Source organism: Myxine glutinosa, chromosome 5 (genome assembly GCF_964187855.1).
Source record: "Myxine glutinosa chromosome 5, kmMyxGlut1.1, whole genome shotgun sequence".
Taxonomy (NCBI): Eukaryota; Metazoa; Chordata; class Myxini; order Myxiniformes; family Myxinidae; genus Myxine; species Myxine glutinosa.
The window spans coordinates 37,353,326-37,377,958 of record NC_136265.1 but is presented as its reverse complement, the minus strand read 5'-3'; the positions used below and the strand labels follow the sequence as shown (position 1 = coordinate 37,377,958).

The window sequence follows — 24,633 nt, the reverse complement described above, 5'->3', positions numbered from 1 at the left end:
GCCCTGACTTTGTGAAGGCGGATGTACACCAACCTAGATGTGGGGGATCTCTGGGTCACTCTTGGGGAACCAATTGTCTGTCTCCGTGCCGCGGGCTTGTTCAAAAGAACTGTCCGGGGCTATAAACAACAACAACAACTTCCACATTCTCTCCAATCTCATTATTCCCTCCAGGTCTTCAAGACATCTGTCCACCACCATCTCAACTCATCCCCCATCCAAAACCATGATCTTTTCTATCCTCGTTAACCTCTGCACCACCCCAAATTCCTAGTTTTTCTTTCCTGAGACTTTGCTTCTTTATCCATCTTGATTGTCCCCTACCGCTCATCCTTACCCGCGTCCCTTATTTGTCCGTCTCCTTCTATTTTGTCCCTCAGCCCTGCAGTTCGTGGCCCCCCTCTCTCTACTGTTCCTTTGGTTACGCTGTGTCCTGATCCGTTCTGTGTTCTAGCTCTTCCACGAGCCTTGACTCTATCCATAGCAAAAAAAAAAAAAGGCCAACTGACAAAAATCAGGGTAAGAGCTATCTGGACAGAATAAGAAATACTAACGTGTGTGGTACCAAAGAGCAAACACCGAACTAATCAGTGTTACAATAATTGAACACCGTCTCCGATGAATGGGGTACCTGCTCAGAATGGATGATTCAAGAATTCTAAAAACAAACTGTTACGGACACCGAAAAATAGAAACAGATGCACAAGAAGACCACGGTCACTCATAAAGGGAGCGGGTGTGGGAAGACGTGCGATACCTGGCAAGCATTGGACAATTTTGGCGACAATGGGCTGCCCAATATGCTGATGAGCACAGGATGGAGAGTAGGACAGGGAATGTGGAGTTATGTCTGTGTAAATTTTTAATGAATAGTGTAAATTTCCTCTCCATCTCAGACAAATGCACAGTAATCATATTGTGCACAATTGCACAGTAATCATAATGTCTGTCCATTGAGAACCAATTGTCCCATGTTCTTGGAACATACTTTGTACATGCCCATATAAAAATCGTCTGATTAGGTCGAGTGCAAATGATGAAAACAGTTTTTTTTGCCATTTTATTTCTTCAATGCTAGCAAAGGTACACTTCGTTCACGGGAATATTAAGAGAGTGGGGGAGAGAGAAGAGGGGGGGGGGAAAGGGAGGGGATAGAGAAAGGAGGGGAGGAGGAGAGAGGAGGGGAGGGGAGAGAGGAGGGGAGTGGGAGAGAAAGTAGGGGAAGTGGAGAAAGGACGTGAGAGGAGGAAGGGAGGGGAGGGAGGGCAGGTTGAGGTAGAGGAGACGGAGGGGAGCAGGAGGAAGCAGGGATCAGGAAGAGGGGTGAGCAGGGATCAGGGAGAGGGGTGAGCGGGGAGCAGGAGGAGTGAGCGGGGAGCAGGAGTGAACGGGGAGCAGGAGGAGTGAGCGGGGAGCAGTAGGAGTGAGCGGGGAGCAGTACGAGTGAGTGGGGAACAGGAGAGTGAGAGTGGAGCAGGAGGAGGGGTTTGCGGGGATCAGGCCAAGGTGTGAGAGGGGAGCAGAAGGAGGAGTGAGCGGGCAGCAGGTGGATTAGGAGATGGAGCAGGAGGAGTTGGCAGAGCAAGAGGAGGGAGCAGGGGTGTTCCATTACCAGGCAGCTTGTAGAGTGCTCACCAAGTAGCTTAACCACTCAAGCAAGCACTCCAACAAAACGGTTGATCAGGAAATGCTGGCTTGGAAAGAGATTCATACTTATGAAGATCAGGCATTCGATGATTCGTACTTGTAGTTAATTTGTCTTGTTGCTTTATGCATTGTAATCCTCCCATTATGGTAATCATTCTTTTAATTTGATGCTTTATTTGATTTATTTTGCCTTCTGAACTCCGGACATTTCCCCCACAGAGTATCCAAGCACGACTGCGGCAGCCTTCACGGCCATCCTGCTGATTAATTATATTCGTTGCACTCAAAAAAGTTGCACTTTTGGACAGATTCCTTATTCTTTTCTTCACTCAATATAATTGTTGCAACAGGAGGAAAAGTTATGTTTAATGCTTTGGTAATATGGAGGAGGAGGAAGGACAGCCCTGCTTAAAGCTTGGTTATAAGACATGCACTTAGTTATAACTTATAAGACTCGCTAATGTCTTTAAATTTTTGAGATTCCAGTCCAGATTTTGATACTTATTTAGTTTATGGGATTCGATACTCAAATTTGAATCCAGATTTCGATTATATACTTTAATTAGATCGTGTTTACAAAGCAAGGCGAATTTAAATACACTGAAACAAAATGGCGGCTTAAGAGGTCCGAACAAGATGTCGCACCACCATTTTGGTAAGGCTTATTTTTATTTTTATTTTTTTGTAATTAGCACCCACTAAATCATCTTCAAAAAGGTTGTTTAAAAATCCAAACACCCAATTTTCATTCAAGTCATCCCTTGGAGTTCAAGAAGTGTGCATGCAAAGTTTGGGGTTGCTAGGTTTCATGCTTTTGGAGTTATGGAGGAGACACACACACACTAACTGACTAACGCAAACTGCCTTTTATTATTATTATTATTATTATTTTAGAATGTTTCGTGGCAACGAAAGTGAAATGAGAAATTCCAAGTGAAACATAATCAACTTTAGTAATTAAATAGAAACCCCAAAATAGTCAACTTAAATCTAAGGGTTAGAATTTGATCCAGTGATAGGTAGTAAAGGCTGGCAGGATGGCCACACTTGTCTCCAAGTCTAAGCTGTCTAGCTTGGGTTTGAATTCCAGCCCAGGTATAAACTGTCAACCTGGTGTTTCACAAACAGGAAAGCAGTTTCTCGTCCAGGGCCCAGGGATCATGCTGGGTGGTGTACCATCGATCTCCCAGAAGTAACTTTGGCAGGAATTTGGAATCAATTTGGATTTTATTGACTTTATCGTGTAAGAATGGTGCCGCATCCCTCCTGCAGAATTCCAGACGCTTATGGACTCCATGCCACGGCGCATACAGGCCGCACGTGGTGGCCTAACTCCCTATTAAGTGACTTCACATGGGTATTACCAGTTTTTTGTCCACTTCCTGTATATATTTTGGTGAGCTTACAAGAATCATAACAGAAGTCGTTTCAACTGTTGTGACAGTATTGCATTTTTTTTTTTTTTGAAGGAAGACTCGTGCTTTCTTGAAATTGAACTCACTTTCAAAGGAATTGAGTACCAGTTCACTGGTAATTCCCTGGTTGTCGTTAAAAAAGGCGGCAAAAAGGGTTGGCGTCAGGAAGGGCATCCGGCCGTAAAACATTGCTTCAAAAAGGGGACCAAAAAACAACAACTACCACGGTCCCCGAAAAGGCCAACCCCCGCTTTGCGGGGAAAAATGGCCTCTAAAGGTGGTTGGTTTTTTTTTTCAAAGAAAACGAGTTCAACAAAAGGCCAATACTACTTTTGTGCTTGCCTGAGATACCACAAAATGTATCATATGGTAAATTTAGTTTTTTCCATTTTATTCATATCGTGACATATTAGTGACATGAATGCAATTTTATTTGATTTTGAGATTAAAAAAAAGAACATCCATAATATAACATTCAATGCAAAAAATAGATACTGGTAGTGGTTTTATGAGTAATAAGTAGAGGCATTTAACAATTCCTTCCTGATAATCACTGAATAATATAGATGAAGTACATGAACATAATTGTCATAAAATTACCATTCATTAAGGAAATGTTATTTAAAACAAAAAAAAATTCGGAGCATATGCTCCGAATTGCATCTTCTCACGCTAAACCATATCTCATTCCAACCTTTACTCCTTCCTCATTCAACAACCCCCTCCAACACCACCTATCTCTCGTACCACATTTTTATTTACCAACCTCCCTCCCACTTCCACTTCTTCCACTTTACCACGTCTATATCTCAATCCCTACACACTTCCCTCCCTAGAACCATCCTTTGCAACTCAAAATAGGTCGATGGCCTTTATATTGTAAAAGGAAGCAATGCAGTTGTGCAAAATAACTGCCAATAGACTTCCTTTTTCACAGTTTTCTTTTCTTACTTAACAGCAGAGGATGCACACGCTATAATGTCTGGATATTATGCAACACGGTGTATAGAGAAGAGATAAATTGCCATTTTGTCTGACTGGCCACTCTAGCATAAGGCCCAGATCGGTGGAGTGTTTCAGTGATACTTGTCCTTCTGGAAGTTTCTCCCATCTCCACACAGGATATCTGGAACTCAGCCAGAGTTACCATCGGGTTCTTGGTCACCTCTCTTACCAAGGCCCTTCTCCCCCGATTGCTCAGTTTGGCCAGGCGGCCAGCTCGAGGAAGAGTCCTGGTTTTCCAAACTTCTTCCATTTAAGAATTATGGAGGCCACTGTGCTCTTGGGAACCTTCAATGCAGCAGAAATTTATTGTAGTTTTGTAGTAGAACAGAACCCCAGATCTGTGCCTCGACACAATCCTGTCTCTGAGCTCTGCAGGCAGTTCCTTCGACCTCATGGCTTGGTTTTTGCTCCGATATGCATTGTCAGCTGTGAGACCTTATATAGACAGGTGTGTGCCTTTCCAAATCATGTCCAATCAATTGAATTTACCACAGGTTGACTCCAATCAAGGTGTAGAAACATCTCAAAGATGATCAAGAGAAATGGGAGGCACCTGAGCTAGATTTCAAGTGGCATAGCAAAGGGTCTGAATACTTATGTAAATGTGATATTTCAGTTTTTTCTTTTTAATAAATTTGCAAAAGTTTCTAAAAACCTGTTTCCTTTTTGTTATTATGGGGTATTGAGTGTAGATCGATGAGGGAAAAAATGAATTTAAACGATTTCAGCATAAGGCTGCAACATAACAAAATGTGAAAAAAAGTGAAGGGGTCTGGATACTTTCTGAATGCATGTATATGTATGTATGTATGTATTTGGGGCTACTCAGCACTGTACGGTTGTGGGGGTGAGAGGGTACCTTTCTCGGACAGAACTTTCTTTACCATTTGAGCTTTTGCTATCAAACTTTCAACAAACCTTTATGATGAGAATATGGAGAACTCTAATTAATAATTGGGCTAAATAACAAAGTGCAAAGTCACAGCAACCCAGATAGCTCACCGCCATTAGCCCAACGTTACAACTCACCATTCCAACCTTTGCCAAAGTGAGTATGCAACAGGGAAGTACAAATAGCCCTTATTAGGCCATCCATTGCTGCAAAACGCAACACGACCAGGCTTTGAAATAGCTTCCGTGTTTCTTTAGTTTGCATTTAGAGATGCTTTCTAGTTACCTTTTTGGTTGGATGAGCCTTTTCTTAAAAAAACAAACATTTGTGTGAAATGTGCTCTTATAGGACATGTAACAATGTATTACTCTACAATGTGAAAATTTAGGAACCAGTGCCAAGTGTTCACTTACAACTTACAAGTCAAACCATTGAAGATGATCAATGTCTGTTCATTATCAAACTACAACTCAGAATAATTTGGCTTCTGAAAGCAACTCGAGACCATGTGGTCACAAACCCACCAGGAACTAATGAAATAACATACTGAACGGGAAGTTATCTTACTATAATTCACGAAATGTCCGTCTGTCTGTTCGAAGGTACCGTAAAAACTGCTGAACCGATCGCAAAGATATTTTGGGTGGGTAATCCTGGGATCTCCAGGAGTAAAATAGGCTATTTAGTTTCCCCAATTTCAGCTTTGGTCTCCAGCATTCTCAGGTTTTGACTCCCGCATAACATTCGCGTTCGCATAACGTTCATTGTGACGATGTATGTGTTCACGGTAGTGTTTGACGTGACGGTGTGAACGTAATTTCGTAATGTTTTTCGTTTCGTAATCCTTTAATGAACGTTTAATGCCCTTCGATGTCCGGGGCCGCACGCGCGCTACACTGGACGGGCCAGCGTGTACCTTGCCCTTCGCCGTCATGCTCGGGTAAACCGCTGAGCCCCATCCGTGATGGGGACTGGGGCTTGAGACAGTGTCCCACGAACGAGGAATTCCCAGTAAGCGTGCGTCATCAGCTCGCATTGATTAAGTCCCTGCCCTTTGTACACACCGCCCGTCGCTACTACCGATCGGACGGTTTGGTGAGATCCTCGATCTCGGCTTGTGCCGGTGCACCGAAAAGATGAGCGAACTGACTGTCTAGAGGAAGTAAAAGTCGTAACAAGGTTTCCGTCGGTGAACCTGCAGAAGGATCATTATCGGGACAACATGAGAGCGAGTGAGACGCGAGACGTACGTGGTACGTGATCGTCCATGTAATGTTTAGCCATGTACTGTTTAGATTTTGATGATTTGCATGTGATATGATTCAACGGATGTTTATATGAATCGTTTAAAATAAAAAAGCCTTCAATTTCTGATATTTTACCTTTTCATTTGGGCTTCCCACTTGAAGCCCCGCCCGTAGGGCGGGTACTGTTGCGAGTATATATAACATACTAAACACTCACACTGGAAAATATGGTTATCAGTATTTCCTTTAGCAAAAAAAAAAAATCACAGAAGAAATAGTTGAGATGTAAAATTCTGTTGAACGCAAGTCTCTTGTGCCCTGGATGGCTTACCATGTCAATGCAATAACCTTTTTCAAACACCTATGGGCAGGTGACAAAAACTATTTTGCCTCAACGCTACAACTTTATTGCATCTATCTATAATTCCAGTAATCTCTGTACGTCTGTACGTTTGTACGTTTGTTTGTTTGTCTGTGACCGCTGTTTCTCGACAACTACCGGTCCGATATACTTGAAACTTGCCAGGTATATTGCTGGGGACCCGAGGATGTGCCTTTTCAAGGTTTCATATTAATCGGACAATTACTTACCGAGCTATGTCCAAAAAACGATTCAACCAATCAGAGAGCAGCGAACGATCGCGTGTGCCGAACGTGGAGGACACACTCTGCCTCGGATGGCACATTTGACAGCGTATTCATTTATTTCACGTTTGCAAACTATGTTGGCGTTAAACTATGTTTTAAAACTAATAAAACCGAATTTGCGATTCATTCGCTTTCCTGCGCGTTTGTGCACGCGATGGCGATTTCTTTACCAAACTCCGGAAGCCGTTCGCTTTGGACCAAACCATTGCATGTAAATAGAGGGGGGGGATTGTCACCGTACTCGCAAGCCGTTCGCTTTGGACCAAACCATTTCATGTAAATAGAGGGGGGGGATATAATTTTAGATATAGATATAGTACGGGCAATGCCCTAGTATTATCAATTTCAAGTCAAGTAGATTGGTAGATGTCACAATGGCAAACTTGCTCCAACTTCAGGAATAGCTTTATCTGAAACCGGGCCTTCTTCCACACGCTTACTTTCCTGTCCAGCCATCAGCATCACTGATGGAAGCCGTTCCTTGCTCTTGAGGCCTCGGAGAGTGCACTGGAAAGCCTTCATCATGGTGTGGGCAAGACGGCGTGCGGCAATCGGGCACTCGCACTCCACTGCATGACACCAAAGCTGTGGATCGACACCCGGTCCAGTTTCACGGTACACCCAGGCAAGAATTTCTGGGTGCTCAAGATGCTCCGCTGAGCAGAATGCAATGCGGGACACTTCAAAAGTGAGCGCGGGCTGCTGGATGGAGGTATCGGACTTCACTACATTAGTAGTGGGTTCTGTTGCAACTGGCCTGAGGCGCAGAATGAAGGGGCGGAGATTGAGATAAGAAGGAGTCGTAATGCCTCGTGTACAGAGTGCGTCTACAGCTGTTGATGTGCAGCCAGGAGTGAAGGTTGTGAGAATAGGTAGGCGCTCCTTGCCCAGATAGGAGACCTACCAGGCAAGAAGATGAAAACCCCGGTTGTTAGTGAGGCTTCACTCACAATATACACATCAATTCAAATCCAAGGCAAAAAGCACCTGAAAACATGGATGAGGTAGTTACAGCTGTTCATAAGCATGCCTCAGCTTGTAGAGAAGCAAACGCGTGGAAAGTTCTGCTATGGAGGCAAAGCCTCATTTATTGCTTGCAAATTGCAGAAATATGAGGAACTTTAGATAGAGGCATAATTGTCTTCTCAGCTTAATTGTTCTGCTGTCCTTGTTTACACATACTCATGGGAAAAAGGGAATTGGGTTGGGATGAGGGAATTCAAACTGTTGCATGCATGGTACAGTACATTACATACAGGAGTGAGAAAATGTGGATCTCAAGAAATACACAAGGCATACAACAATAAAAATACAAGGGCATAGGCACGTCAGGATGGAAAATGGGCCACGGCAGTCATTATAATGTACGTATATATATACACTGTATATACAGTATATATACAATACTAGCTTGGCTCGGCTCGCTACGCTCGCCTCACCCAAGCGTCGATACTGAGGAACAGACTTATTTTAGCTGAGGATAATGACTGTACCTGAGTTGCTGTGTTGTCATGATTTTCACCAATCATAATACAAACAATTATTTTGCACAAATGTATTTGTTGTGTTTGTGATATTACATTTTTATAGGCAATTTAGGTTGAAGATTCAGCTTGAATGTTTTTTTTTCAAGAAAGAACCCCTCAGCACATATATAGGGGAGGGGTAGGTGCAGACTGGAAGTTTCGGACGATTACACCTCACCACCACGTAATTCAAAACACCTCACCACCAAGTAATTCAAAACACCTCACCACCACGTAATTAAAAACACCTCACCACCAAGTAATTCAAAACACCTCACCACCACGTAATTCAAAACACCTCACCACCATGTAATTCAAAACACCTCACCACCACGTAATTAAAAATACCTCACCACCAAGTAATTCAAAACACCTCACCACCAAGTAATTCAAAACACCACACCACCATGTAATTCAAAACACCTCACCACCACGTAATTCAAAACACCTCACCACCACGTAATTCAAAACACCTCACCACCATGTAATTCAAAACACCTCACCACCGCGTAATTCAAAACACCTCACCACCACGTAATTCAAAACACCTCACCACCACGTAATTCAAAACACCTCACCACCACGTAATTCAAAACACCTCACCACCATGTAATTCAAAACACCTCACCACCACGTAATTCAAAACACCTCACCACCATGTAATTCAAAACACCTCACCACCACGTAATTCAAAACACCTCACCACCAAGTAATTCAAAACACCACACCACCATGTAATTCAAAACGCCTCACCACCACGTAATTAAAAATACCTCACCACCAAGTAATTCAAAACACCACACCACCATGTAATTCAAAACACCTCACCACCGCGTAATTCAAAACACCTCACCACCACGTAATTCAAAACACCTCACCACCATGTAATTCAAAACACCTCACCACCGCGTAATTCAAAACACCTCACCACCACGTAATTCAAAACACTTCACCACCGCGTAATTCAAAACACCTCACCACCACGTAATTCAAAACACCTCACCACCACGTAATTCAAAACACCTCACCACCACGTAATTCAAAACACCTCACCACCACGTAATTCAAAACACCTCAACACCATGTAATTCAAAACACCTCAACACCACATAATTCAAAACATCTCACCACCAAGTAATTCAAAACACCTCACAACACATAATTTAAAACACCTCACCACCACGTAATTCAAAACACCTCACCACCACGTAATTCAAAACACCTCACCACCACGTAATTCAAAACACCTCACCACCACGTAATTCAAAACACCTCACCACCAAAAAATTTAAAACACCTCACCACCACGGAATTCAAAGCACCTCACCACCAAGTAATTTAAAACACCTCACCACCAATTAAATCAAAGCACCTCACCACCAAGTAATTTAAAACACCTCACCACCAAGTAATTCAAAGCACCTCACCACCACGGTATTCAAAACACCTCACCACCAAGTAATTCAAAGCACCTCACCACCACGGTATTCAAAACACCTCACCACCAAGTAAATCAAAGCACCTCACCACCAAGTAATTTAAAACACCTCACCACCAAGTAATTCAAATCACCTCACCACCACGGTATTCAAAACACCTCACCACCAAGTAATTCAAAACACCTCACCACCACGGTATTCAAAACACCTCACCACCAAGTAATTCAAAACACCTCACCACCAAGTAATTTAAAACACCTCACCACCACGTAATTCAAAGCACCTCACCACCAAGTAATTCAAAACACCTCACCACCACGTAATTCAAAGCACCTCACCACCAAGTAATTCAAAACACCTCACCACCACGGAATTCAAAGCACCTCACCACCAAGTAATTTAAAACACCTCACCACCAAGTAATTCAAAGCACCTCACCACCAAGTAATTTAAAGCACCTCACCACCAAGTAATTCAAAAAACCTCACCACCACGGAATTCAAAACACCTCACCACCAAGTAATTCAAAACACCTCACCACCAAGTAATTTAAAACACCTCACCACCAATTCAAAACACCTCATCACCAACTAATTCAAAACACCTCACCACCACGAAATTAAAAACACCTCACAGCCATAAAACACGTAATAAAAACACTTCACCACCACGAAATTAAAAACACCTCACAGCCATAAAACACGTAATAAAAACACCTCACCACCACGAAATTAAAAACACCTCACAACCATAAAACACGTAATAAAAACACCTCACCACCACGAAATTAAAAACACCTCACAGCCATAAAACACGTAATAAAAACACCTCACAGCCACTAAATTAAAAACCCCTCAACCATAAAACACGTAATAAAAACACCTCACAGCCACGAAATTAAAAACACCTCACAGCCATAAAACACGTAATAAAAACACCTCATCACCAACTAATTCAGAACACCTCACCACCACGTGATTCAAAACACCTCACCACCACGTAATTCAAAACACCTCATCACCAACTAATTCAAAACACCTAACCACCACATAATTCAAAATACCTCACCACCACGTGATTCAAAACCACCACCACGTCATTAAAAACACTTCACAACCACGGAAACAAACGTTTGAGGGAGTCGTTAAGTGACAACAGACACTGCCCAGATGTGTAGATATAGAGATAAATGACTGTACCCGAGTTGCCGTTTTGTCATGGCTTAAACCAATCATAATTCAAACAATTATTTTGCACAAATGTATTTGTAATATTCGTGATATCACATTTTATAAACAATTGAAGTTGGGAAAAAAAAATTTCCCCAAAAAATTCCCCCCCAAAAAAAAAAATTTGGAAATTTTTTCAAAAAGATACCCTTAGGACGTACCAACGGGTGAGGTATGTGCATTCCAGAAGTTTGGTACGATTTCACAAAAGTTTGAGAAAGTAGTTCAGTGACAAGTCAACACAGGACAACACAACACAAGACAGACGCTGCACAGATATATATATATATATATATATATAAGCTTCCCCTCTCTCTATACTCCCCATAGCTTTGATTTCAGCAATTTCCCACAGTATTTCATTCTGGTTTCCCATTCGATGATTGTTACGTGGTCCCCTCGGTGAATACCTGGTCTCGGTGACCCCCGGACCGTGAGAGGAACTTCGCCAGAAAGCTGTATTATATATGCGCTTTCGCCACGCAATCCATATGAATTTCACCCAAGAGACCACTGATGTTCAAGGATATATTTCTATGGTAAGGATACCATACAATTTCAATGACACAACCACGGAGATTTTCCCCGAGCAATCAACAATACACAACCATTAACAATTCCCAATCCACAATCAATTCCCTATGATTAAGATGGCCATCTTATATATGTGTGTCCCGGTGAGTACTCACGACCCCCTTTTGGTCTCGGTCCCGCACAATGTCTCTGGGCCCCTCCTGACCAAGATGATGGTCGGCGTCGCCGCACTCGGGCGGTTGAACGAACCCCGGGTGGACGTGTTTCCACCGGGCAGGTATCGTACCGCTACCAGGCACTCCGGCTGCAGCCCCTCGTGGCCACGCGAAGCGGGTACGGGAAAGCAAGCCAAACCCCACGCCGCTTGCAAGGCGTGTTAGGCCCCAACGGGCGACCCGTACGCGTCTTTTTTGACGGTGTCGCGAACGGCGCCAAACGCTGGGTCGGTGCACGGCCACACGACAGTTTGACGTCCACCGGGCAGGTATCCGTCCCGGTAACTCCTCTCGCCAGACAGGCTCGGGAACGCCGCTTTTCCACACGGCTCAATCAATCCCCCCTTTCGTCGGAGCGGGGCGAGGAGGAAGAATACTCGTCCTTTTTCCTCGTGTCTTTTCCTCTTCCGTTTCCGGTCACTTCCGTTTCCGGCCACTTTTTCCGAAGGGCTCCTGACCCTCCAACCACAACAACCCTTAATATACTACACACGGATAAGCAAAGACCTGAATGGTAATTCACATACATTCACATAAATATGTAACACTCCCCCCCTTCAAGAAAGAAAGTTTGAACCCAGCGAAAACTTTCTTTGCCGGCCAATTTGGAGAAACAAACCAGATAACTCAACCCCCCCACATTATCAGTTCCCCCCGGGCACAGTTATCACTTAAAAATAAAGCAACCAAAATTTCACCACAACCCCTCCAGATTACTCACTCTGGACTAAGCACCAGCAACGACATTGTCCCTGCCAAATCAAACTCCATCTCATGACCCTCTGACTTTGACCGTCAGTTTCTTGTGAATGAAGGTTAAGGGGTTGATCAAAGATCCAAAGTTAAGCCACTCGATAGCACTTTTTCCGGGAGGCCAAGCCGAGTATTCACTACATGGATGCCTTTAGGAACGTGAAGTTCACGGTTAGTCCGTGCAGGAAAGTTTTCTACATGGGCGCCTTGAGGAACGTGGAGTTCACGGTTAGTCCGTGCATGAAAGTTCACTACATGGACGCCTTGAGGAACGTGGCGTTCACGGTTAATCCGTGTAGGAATCTCGGCGGCTCCGCCGCATTCAGTGCTTCCGCTTTTCAGAACTTCCCTAATAATTATGGGGGGACCGCTTGTCACTGTAGTCCCATGAATAGCGATCTCCTTCTCGGCCACTACTTTGACAATCCTTCCTTCGGGAGCTGCCGTAACTCAGGGAGCCTCCATAATAATATTGATTGCGGCCACCACCAAAACTACCGCCCCGTTGTACTCTCCTGTAGACCCCTCGACGCCTACGAAATGCCTTCCCTACTGTTATGGTCCGACCCTCCAAATCCTTGCCATTCCAATTCTTCTCTGCCTCTCTGGCGTCTTTTGTGCTGGCAAACGTGACAAAGCCGAACCCTCTTGACTGTTGTGTTTCCCAGTCTCTTACCAACCGCACTTCCACCAGCGGCCCATATCTGTTGAAGACAGAGGTCAGAACTTCTTCCTCTGTTTTGAAGTTCAGTCCCCCTACAAATAACTTGGCCCTTTTGTCGCCATCCCGAGCTGGTGTGGCGTTATTTTCCCTGCTGGGCTCTTTACCAACCCTCAGGTTACCATAAACTTGACCCCCGGCCAAATCATTCCCGATAACCACAGATACACCCTCTACAGGAAGCGTGGCTTGTAAACCGACGGTGACCGGTCCCGACACCAAATCGGACTCCAAATGGATGACATGAAGGGGAGCACTAACACCGCCCCCGATCCCCTGTAAACGAACACTATCCCCCGTTGCCGTCTCCTCGGACCATGGCAAAATGCCTTCAAGCATTAAAGATTGATGTGCCCCTGTGTCCCTCAATATCCTAACCGGTTTCCGGTTAGTCGAGGCTCCATCCCGTGACACAAACCCCTCTGAAATAAATGGTTGGTAACCCTTTTGATGGCGATTTCTCACAATGGCCATTGCGTTTGGAGTCGTAGTAGTCGGACTCCGCTCTGGGTCTTCGCTTTTCATGCGGTAACAACTGGACATCAAGTGTCCAGGTTTCTTGCAAAAAGCGCAAGTAGGCCCGGAGGAAAAACTCGTGGTCTGCCTCGGGCCCCCCGAACTATAAGTTTGTCTTGGGCCCGCATCCCTCTGATTTCGAACAGGTGGGGTATCATAGTTGTCCCCATAATCATCTCGAGGCCGCCGCCATGTATGGTCGTTCTCCGCACCTGCTGTTCCCCACCTCCCCTGCGGAGATCTAGGCGAGGAGTTAGGTTCGTGGACCCCTATTCGGTGGGTTAAGGCATAATCATCTGCCATGGTGGCTGCGTCCCACAACTTTGGCACTTTCTTTTCCTGCAGGTACACTTTGATGTCCTCGTGGACACACTGCTGGAATTCCTCCACCAGGATCAAGTCCCGCAATGTTTCGAAGTCTTTCCCGACTCCTTTTGACTCACACCACCGATCAAACATGTTTTCTTTCACTCTGGCAAACTCCACATGGGTCTCACTCTCCCTCTTCCTGGCATTCCTGAATTTTTGCCTGTAAGCTTCCGGAACCAACTCATACGCTTTGAGGATGTGCGTCTTCAGTACCTCATAATCTGCACATTGGTCCATTGGTAGCGCCGAATAAATTTCCTGAGCTTTCCCCACCAGCACACTTTGCACGAGTATGGTCCAGGCCTCCTCCGGCCAGTTTAATTGTCGAGCCACTTTCTCAAAGTGTGGAAAAAATTTCGCGACTTCCTTTTCACTGAACGGTGGAACCAGCCTCACATGTCTGCCCACATCCCAGGTTCTCTGGTTAGGTGTCGACCCCGTCAGCGAGGGTGGTGCCTCTCCCCGTTCTCTCATTAACTCCAGCTCCTTGAATTTGATTTCTTGCTGAAGCTCCATGTCACGTTCCTTTAATTCCCTTTCCGCTTTTCTCTCCTCTGCTTCGAGGTCCCTTGCAGCTCTCCTCTCCTCTGCTTTTCTCCCTTCTAACCTTTCCTGGAGTTCTCGTTCCACTCTCCTTTCCTCTGCTTGTTTCTCTTCTCTCCTCGCTTCTGCTTTCCTTTCTTCTTCTGCTAACCTTTCCTGGAGTTCTCGTTCCACTCTCCTTTCCTCTGCTTGTTTCTCTTCTCTCCTCGCTTCTGCTTTCTTTTCTTCTTCTGCTCTTTCCTTTTCTGCTTTCCTTTCTTCTTCTTTTAACCTTTCCTGGAGTTCTCGTTCCACTCTCCTTTCCTCTGCTTGTTTCTCTTCTCTCCTCGCTTCTGCTTTCCTTTCTTCTTCTTTTAACCTTTCCTGGAGTTCTCGTTCCACTCTCCTTTCCTCTGCTTGCTTCTCTGCCTTCCTCAAATTAGTTCGGACCTCCAAGTTAAAATGTTTGGCCAATTTCAAGAGGTCCGACTTTAGCAACGCTCGGAACTGTGCCTCACTCGGGGTTACCCCAAAGTTCTGTGCCACAAACGCCATGGTGTCTATCGTTAACACCTGTTAACCTTCACCCAAGACTTTACCCCAATTTCTCAAATTTTTTTTACCAATTAATAATTAATTAATAAATTTTAATTAATAAAATATTATTATTTTATTATGTTATACAATTTTAGATCCCGGACGTAGACCCAATTGCGAAACCGCAAATCGTAATTTGGACGAGCCCCCAATTCTGTTACGTGGTCCCCTCAGTGAATACCTGGTCTCGGTGACCCCCGGACCGTGAGAGGAACTTCGCCAGAAAGCTGTATTATATATGCGCTTTCGCCACGCAATCCATATGAATTTCACCCAAGAGACCACTGATGTTCAAGGATATATTTCTATGGTAAGGATACCATACAATTTCAATGACACAACCACGGAGATTTTCCCCGAGCAATCAACAATACACAACCATTAACAATTCCCAATCCACAATCAATTCCCTATGATTAAGATGGCCATCTTATATATGTGTGTCCCGGTGAGTACTCATGACCCCCTTTTGGTCTCGGTCCCGCACAATGTCTCTGGGCCCCTCCTGACCAAGATGATGGTCGGCGTCGCCGCACTCGGGCGGTTGAACGAACCCCGGGTGGACGTGTTTCCACCGGGCAGGTATCGTACCGCTACCAGGCACCCCGGCTGCAGCCCCTCGTGGCCACGCGAAGCGGGTACGGGAAAGCAAGCCAAACCCCACGCCGCTTGCAAGGCGTGTTAGGCCCCAACGGGCGACCCGTACGCGTCTTTTTTGACGGTGTCGCGAACGGCGCCAAACGCTGGGTCGGTGCACGGCCACACGACAGTTTGACGTCCACCGGGCAGGTATCCGTCCCGGTAACTCCTCTCGCCAGACAGGCTCGGGAAAGCCGCTTTTCCACACGGCTCAATCAATCCCCCCTTTCGTCGGAGCGGGGCGAGGAGGAAGAATACTCGTCCTTTTTCCTCGTGTCTTTTCCTCTTCCGTTTCCGGTCACTTCCGTTTCCGGCCACTTTTTCCGAAGGGCTCCTGACCCTCCAACCACAACAACCCTTAATATACTACACACGGATAAGCAAAGACCTGAATGGTAATTCACATACATTCACATAAATATGTAACAATGATCCAGTAGTTTCAGTTTCACGTTTCAACATCAGTTTTGCTTTGAGATATCAGTTTAGATTCGTCATTGCAACTTGTAATGCGATGTGAATAGTGCACGGAAAAGGTCGGCAAAACCGATTTTGGGAGGAAATTTTTTCGAATTTTCTAAGGGATCCAAAGTGTTTTTAGGGTCATAAAAGAGACTAAAGTGTTTAAAGAATCAAGGCTCTTAAAAGGGCCAAATGGGGTCTAAAGGTGTGTCAGGACAAAAGAGCAAAAGGGGTCAAAAGTGTCCAAATGGTCTTAAATTGTCCAGAGGGTCTTAAAAAGTCAATCGGTCTGAAAAATCTCGAAAAAGGTGTATATGTCTCAAAAGGTTCGAAATGGGTATGAAAGGGTCTAAAGGGTGTAAAGGTCTAACTCTAAGGGGTGTAAAAGGAGTCTAAGGGGTCTAAAGGTGTTCTAAGGGGTGTAAAGGGTCTAAGGGGTGTAAAGGGTCAAAGGTATCTAAGGGGGTGTAAAGGGCCAAAGGGGTGTAAGGGGTCTAACGGGTGTAAAGGATCTAAAGGAGTCTCAGGGGTGTAAAGGGTCAAATGGAGTCTAAGGGGTCGAACAGAGTTTAAGGGGTGTAAAGGGTCAAAGGGGTGTAAAGGGTCAAAGGGATCTAAGGGGGTGTAAATGGTCAAAGGAGTCCAATGGGTGTAAAAGGCCAAAGGAGTCTAATGGGTGTAAAGGGTCAAAGGAGTATAAGGGGGATAAAGGGTCTAAAGGGGCCTAAGGGGTTTAAAGGGCCTAAGGTATGTAGTGTAAGGGGTCTAAAGGGGTATAAGGGGTGTATCGGGTCGGGGGGGGGGGGGCAAGGGGTGTAAAGGGTCAAAAGGGTGCAAGTGTGAAGCTGTAGAAAAGAAATTACCTTGGATTCGTAAATAAATTAACTTTGGAGTGCAACGCGACAATAATGGGCCAAATGACCTCATCACGGTCTAAAACCCCTATTCAGGTACATCATGGTGAAAAATCTGACGGTAGAAAGTTCCGTTGTGATTAACCTTGGGAGCTCAAAGCAGGATGATCCCAAACAAAGCAAAACAACAACTCTCCTTGTTGTAAGGATGAGGTAATCATTGGAGGTTCTTCCCCATTGGCAAGTGGCGGTTTGTAGTTGGTGTCACGTGGGTCCTTTTTTCTACAATCTATTTTTTCACCCTTGGGAGTGATGTTGTTAGATGAGAAGTAAAATTATCTTTAAAATGATGTATAGGTTGTGTTTGTACTATCTTCAGTTTTTTAATATTTAGTGCATTTCAGAGGTAATGTGACTCATTATTTGCCGAACTTACCGATCATGGTAACATCTTAATTAAGAGTTGCTTCTCACATGTGATAACATATTTTATGATCGGAGCTCACCATCAAACTAATTATATCGATATCCTTGTTGAAATCCGAAAAATTGGGCTTTTTATGAAGAGTTGTAGATGTGGATCGACCCTCGGAGATCATGGCGACAGGTGGTGGCTCGGATAGTTTTAAGTTATGAATTGTGAGAAAATAACTGTTTTAAAACCCCTACTTAGGTGCAGGGTGGTAAAAGATGTCATCCGATAAAGTTTTCTGCCGATTAATTTTGGGAGCTCAGAGGAGTAGGTTCACAAACAAACAAACAAACAAACAGACATTTTGTATATACAGTCACGTGAAAAAGTAAGTACACCCCATGTAATGTTTTGACTTTTTCAACATATTTCAACATACAGCTATTTGATCTTCATTTCAGCAATATTGATAGATAAAGGTGATATAATATAACAAATATCATGAAACATTTACATTTTGTAGTCCATTGTATAATTTAAATAAACATAAATGCAAATTTCGCATGTGGAAAAAGTAAGTACACCCTTGGCTATAATAGGTGGTATTGCCCCTACTCCTGGCTCTGAGGGGTTGCTTGTGTACATCTCTCTTCTACGGCCAAACTTTTGATTTTCCTGTTCTATATGTTGAGACCCTTGGAAAAAATCTGGGTAACACTCCCAGATCAAGTACGTTTTTTCTGCACACCCCAATACGTGATTATGACTTGAGGCCAATTAGCCGAAATAGCAAAATTCAGTTTTCATGGAATAATTCAAGAGTAGGCAGCTTTAGATTCAAATGTAACATTTATTTATCATGTTTAGACATAACTAACACATTTTTAGCATGGTTCAATACTATAAACTGTCTTTTTTAGAAAAAAAACCCGTCATTTAGCTTTTTTTTCTCCAAAAATCACTTTCAGTTTGAAAGGCGCTCAAAATCCGATCACCTCTCATACACCCAATTATGTAGATAAAGCAACCAAAATTTGTCAGAAGCTTCCTTATGAAGCCCTTTAATAGGGATAAACATGGGTTTCTTTGTGGCTTATCAGTCTTTCACATTTTATATTTTCAGCATATGGTCCGACCTTGCCGATTTTTACAGCCGTACAAACGTAACTAATATCCATTTTTTGTTTTTCAGGCGTGGCCGCTGACGGAGTCTGTTACTCTCTCAGGACCGCCCGAAGACAGTTCGTTTGATGCGACTAACTGCATCATCTGCCAGAAAAGCGCGGGGGATAAAACTGTGAGCACAACTAATGGTTGCAAAAGGATACGAGAAGCAAGTTACATCCACAATGATCAAGTTTCCAAATGGCTTAAGCTGGTTAAAGGAGATGGGTTTGTTTATCATGTGACCAATGACTGTTACAAAAAATACACCATGACTTCAGTTCTCAATAGGAAAAGGAAGAGTCTCGCTGTATGCCAAGACCTGTCCCGTTCTGAGCAGGAAGAAGATAGAAGTACTCGTTCTAAGGCCGTCCGACATCCACCGAATACAGAGACGTCCACAACAGCCTTACGTCAAGTGAAGTGTATTATCTGTGACAGTAAATCACACAAACAACAGTACACGAAATATCGCATTAGTGAATCAGGCCGTGCTTCAGCCTTTCTGGCTGCGACAAACTTCTTTCAAGATGATGTGTTCACCCGAACGTGCGACCTTCAAGATGCGCATTCTGTGTTTGGAGCAGATCTGTACTACCACAGGGACTGCATGACTAAATACTTGTATAAGTATGACTCTCGTGATAAAGCTTCCATACCAAAAGTGTCTGAGAAACAGCTTGCTTGGAATCAGGTTGTTAAAGAGTTAGAGCAAGGCCTAAAAGAAGGGAGGGGTTATGAACTTAGTGCTATCAGAGACTCTTTGAACAATATTGATGACAAATGTAACTTTCGTAATAGAGATGTAAAAGTTTTCTTGTTGAACACTTTTGGTAATGAGATTGATTTTACATATCCCAGTTCGTTCAAAAAATCAATGATGGTATTCAGTGTTCCAAAGAAAGTGTTAGCTGAGCGCATTCGTTCCCTTGATCCTGTTCAGGTATGCACTGGTGTGATTAGGAAGGCTCTAGATGAGTATGATTTTGGCCTTGACGATAGCTTTTGTGATGCGCATGATCTAAAGCATTCCTTGAGCGAGATGAATATCCCTGAACCTGTACTACGTTTTTTCAGTCATTTGTACAATTTCAATCCTGACACATATGCAAAAGCAGCCGAAGCTGTCATGACAGAAAGTGATGAACCAGTTGATGAGGATGAAGAAGATGATGATGACTACGATACCGGTAGCAAGCCATCAGGTAACAGCCTCTCCACACAGCGTTGCAGAAAGATACAATCTGTCTTCCAAGTCATGTACTATATCCATCACTACGGTAGAAAGAGAACTCCAATGCATATTATGAATGCGGAATCAGTTCATGGTCTTGGGCGTGGTGGCAAAATTGTAACTACAGTTCTAAACCACGGAGGACTAGCAATCAGCTACCCGGAGCTGCGTAGGTACCAACATGACCTTGCCACGTTTACAGCACAGCACAACAACGATCGCGTTCACTGCCGTCACACTTTGATCCTGGGCAATTCACCTCCGGTGCAATTGACAACTGGGACCATGAGGGGGCAAATGTATCTGAACATGACACTGTGACTGTTCTCTACCAAGACAAACCCCCGTCGTCGACCAGTAAACCAAAGATTTCTGACACGCAGGTCACACATGGTCCACAGTCATTCAGTTTAATATTAAAATGCCAGGTACTGTCCGACTTTCACAAGCCTGCACGCCGTGCTGACATCCCAGCAACTTACAAAGTGGCCGAACTGCCTTACACTTCCTCCGAAGCCGATGCAGCAAAACTGAAGGATATTTCTTGGTCCCTCGCACGCTTGAACGTCATGCATGATGAAGTGTCCATCTACCCCGAGTCACAAACAATGCCATCTTGGAGTGCTAGCAACTCTGTTTGGACGGAGGAGGCCATCCCATTAAAGAATCTTGCATTTGTGCCTGTTCTGCCGCATCCAGTTACAGAGTACGCGACAGTTTATACGGCTATGAAGAACTTTATGGACATTGGTTCTCAGCTGACTCAAAATGAGATACCAATGTATTGTGATGAAGGTGTTTATTGCATCGTCCGTGATATACAACTGCTGAGACCAGAGGAATTCAAGACCCTGGTTCCATGCCTGGGAACGTTTCACTTAGTGAAAACTGTTTTGAAATGTATTGGCAAACTCCTGGATGGAAGTGGCGCGGACATCACATGGTTGCAGGCTGGTGTTTTTGGTCCAACTGTCATCGAGAATTCTGTTCTACATGGAGGTCACTACAGCCGCTGTCTTGAGGGTATGCAGCTCCTTGCTGAAGCCTTTGAACGCCTCCAGTACAAAGAATTCTTCTCCGAGAAAGGCATCGACCAATATACACATGAGCTTGCCATCCTGATGAACCTCCAGTCTAGTGTCAAGGAGAAATGCATCACAGATAGTCAGAAGTATATGGTTCAGTTTGCTGATGCATCAAAAACGTTGGTCGAAGATTTGAACAGATTCATCCAAACACGGTCTGATACCAATGAAAACTTCAAGTTCTGGACTCAGTTCTTGCAAATGATGGATATTGTCCGTGATCTGTTGAGAGCTGATCGTGAAGGGATTTGGGAACTGCATCTTGACGCTGTCCAGCGTGCATTGAACCTGTTTGCGGCATTCGATTCGACCAACTACTTGTGATGGTGCTCTCTCTACCTTGAAGACATGCGACGTCTACCTGAGACTGCACCATCAGTTCATGAACAATTTGCCAAAGGCAATTTTTCAATCAGAGAGATACCCGGCCGATTCACCGCTGTTGGAGGAGACCAGAAATTAGAGCAAAGCATTAACCTTTCATCTAAGTGCAGCGATGGAGTCATTGGACATGCAAAGCAAAAACAGTATGTCGCCCAGTGGGACCTAATATACCATGAAATGATGGCAGTGAAGAACCTACATCGGCAATACAGTGATGTGATTGACAGGACACTTGAGACTTACAGCCACCACGAATCATCTCAAGCCACAACGAACCGCAAAGAAGGACATATTCAGGAGATGATGAGATTCATTGAAGAGAAGGGGTCCCCTCTGTCTCTAGACGCTTCCAAAACACTACAAAACTTTGTGACAAAAGAGGTTATGTCCGATGATATAAAAACTGACATGCTCAATGCCTTTTCAAAAGGAAAAGAGAAGTACCTGAAATTCAGAAAGGAAAGGTTTGTCACCAAGACTGAACGAATAAGCAGTACTATTCACCGCACAAACTTGAAGACGATGAAAACTCTTCGAAAGAAGCCACAGAAGACTACCAAGACGACAGTGAAGGAGATGAACATCGCTGAGAGAAACATAGAAATAGCTCGGGAGCGTGGCCTCACCACTGATGATCTCTTAAAGTACGATGTTGTTCCCTCCCCAGTGTTGTTTGATGATGCAGGAATTGATGACTAAACCAGCAAAGAGCCAGCTACTGAAGGAGTTGGAGACGCACCTAAAACCGGAAGAATTTACATATAGTCATCGGAAAGACGCATCATTTGTAGTTGACATCATGGCCACAATCCGAAAGGTTAATGTTACGAAACTCTCCAAATTCAATGACCTTCTATCAAATTTCATGTCATTTTCGGCCATATATCATCGGTTTGGGCGGACTGACTATGTCTTTGACATGTATTCTGATGACCCATCAGTGAAGGACAGTGAGAGGAAAAGGCGAAGTGACACTCTACCCATCGAATATACTTCAATAGAGCCATCAACACCACTACCTAAGGATATGAACACATTCTGGCCTTCCAACAACAACAAACTTCTCCTTGAAAAACTGATCTACAGCCATGTTCGTTCAAATATTGCAAATACCGGTCAGTACCCAACTGTACTCGGACAGGTGACCAGAGAGAACGAGGATTGGAAATGTATGAAAATGCACAACGGAGATGAGAGCGCACTGGTACACCTTCAATCCACATTTGAAGAGGCGGATCTTCGCATACTCCTTCATGTTTTGGACGCACTCAAAGAAGGACACAAAATATGTGTTGTCATCTCCAATGATACTGATGTAGTTGTTGCCTTGCTCCACCACATGCCTGTCTTTCTCCAACATGACCTAGAGGAGCTGTGGGTACGAGCTGGAGTTGGAGATAGCACTCGGTATGTGCCCCTTCATACCTTGTTCGAGCGCATCGGATGTCAACTCTGTGCTGTTCTTCCTGCCGTACACAGTCTTACAGGATGTGATATCACTAGCAAAGTTGGGACCAAGAAAGCTGCCTTGAATGCCGAGCCAGAAAAGTTATTGAAGCACTTTGGAGGGTTGCCGACCCTTTCTCAGCCTTTGATCAAGAATGCAGAATCCTACTTGGTCAAAGTACTGAAACCAAAAAGCGATGCGAAGAAATTTTCGAACTTGCGTGCGGAGATCTTCCATCATGTCAAAGGGAGTTCTCATCACAACCTGCCACCAACCAGCCAAGGTCTCCTGCCACATATGAAGCGTAGCTTTTTCAATGCCTACAATATCATGCATGCTTTGGAGCTTCATCAAGATTCTGAAAATGTGATCGCACTTAAGCCAGAGGATTGTGGTTATACGCATGGCAAGGAACAGCTGATACCTGAGACAACGTGGAAAACTCTAGAATCACATTGGACAGTTGTCTGTTCATGCACTAAGTGTGCCAGGTCAACATGCCCCTGTAGGACCGCCATAGTCAAATGTGTAAATTTTTGTCATTGCAAAAAGGCTTCCCCTGATGCCTGCAAGAATCCTGTCGCTTGATAAAGAGTACATGTATTGAAGTTGCACGGGTGGTAAATGGTGGTAATTGACAGCACGCGCTTCCTTGTTATGACAGTTATATTGGGTTTGTGGACATGTTATGATTTTAATTCATGAATCCTTAAGCTATGTAAGTGTAATAGTTTTGCTTAAGCTAAATTTTGAGCGAAATTTAGTCAACATCATTGCCAGGAGGTGTTTGGCGGCCATTTTGAAATTATGCAAATTAGGTACATTCAAAAGGGGTTGATTATGGTTCCAATGAATAGCTTGCTATCAAAAACCCATACATAGACACCAGAATCAGCCGAATATCACACTTACTTCTAAAGTTAGACCAATTTAACCAATTTTGGTTTATACCGCTTTTTGGGGTAGGGGTAACCTTTGTTAACATTTGACCCCACTGTCACTATACAATATAATGAATCATAAATATGATGCATGGAATTATTAAAGGGCTTCATAAGGAAGCTTCTGACAAATTTTGGTTGCTTTATCTACATAATTGGGTGTATGAGAGGTGATCGGATTTTGAGCGCCTTTCAAACTGAAAGTGATTTTTGGAGAAAAAGAAGCTAAATGACGTGTTTTTTTTCTAAAAAAGACAGTTTATAGTATTGAACCATGCTAAAAATGTGTTAGTTATGTCTAAACATGATAAATAAATGTTACATTTGAATCTAAAGCTGCCTACTCTTGAATTATTCCATGAAAACTGAATTTTGCTATTTCGGCTAATTGGCCTCAAGTCATAATCACGTATTGGGGTGTGCAGAAAAAACGTACTTGATCTGGGAGTGTTACCCAGATTTTTTCCAAGGGTCTCAACATATAGAACAGGAAAATCAAAAGTTTTGCCGTAGAAGAGAGATGTACACAAGCAACCCCCCAGAGCCTATACTACCCCTTTGGCAGAGACAACCTCAAGTAGGCGTTTCTTATAACTGTCTACCAGTCTTTGACATCGACTGGGAGAAATTTTTGCGCACTCCTCCATGCAGAATTCTTTCAGCTGTGCGATGTTTGAGGGGTTTCTTGCATGCACAGCTCGTTTCAAATCCCCCCACAACATCTCGATGGGATTTA

General features: G+C 43.9%; 1 protein-coding gene and 1 long non-coding RNA gene across 2 annotated transcripts in view; both read right to left on the bottom strand.

Moving 5' to 3' along the window:
* Nucleotides 1–6,071: 6,071 nt before the first annotated feature.
* PID1 (phosphotyrosine interaction domain containing 1) overlaps nucleotides 6,072–24,633 on the bottom strand; it is a 108,820-nt gene continuing 90,258 nt past the window's right edge. The window contains exon 5 of the mRNA XM_068117340.2: nucleotides 6,072–7,754. Coding sequence (XP_067973441.1) covers nucleotides 7,224–7,754 — 531 coding nt within the window. The 3' untranslated portion in view covers nucleotides 6,072–7,223. The remainder of the gene's footprint in view (nucleotides 7,755–24,633) is intronic.
* LOC144892252 (uncharacterized) lies at nucleotides 18,473–19,190 on the bottom strand. Its single transcript, XR_013623460.1, has 2 exons — nucleotides 19,129–19,190; nucleotides 18,473–18,911 (listed from the first exon to the last, which is right to left on the bottom strand). It is a non-coding gene; the product is annotated as an uncharacterized LOC144892252 (long non-coding RNA).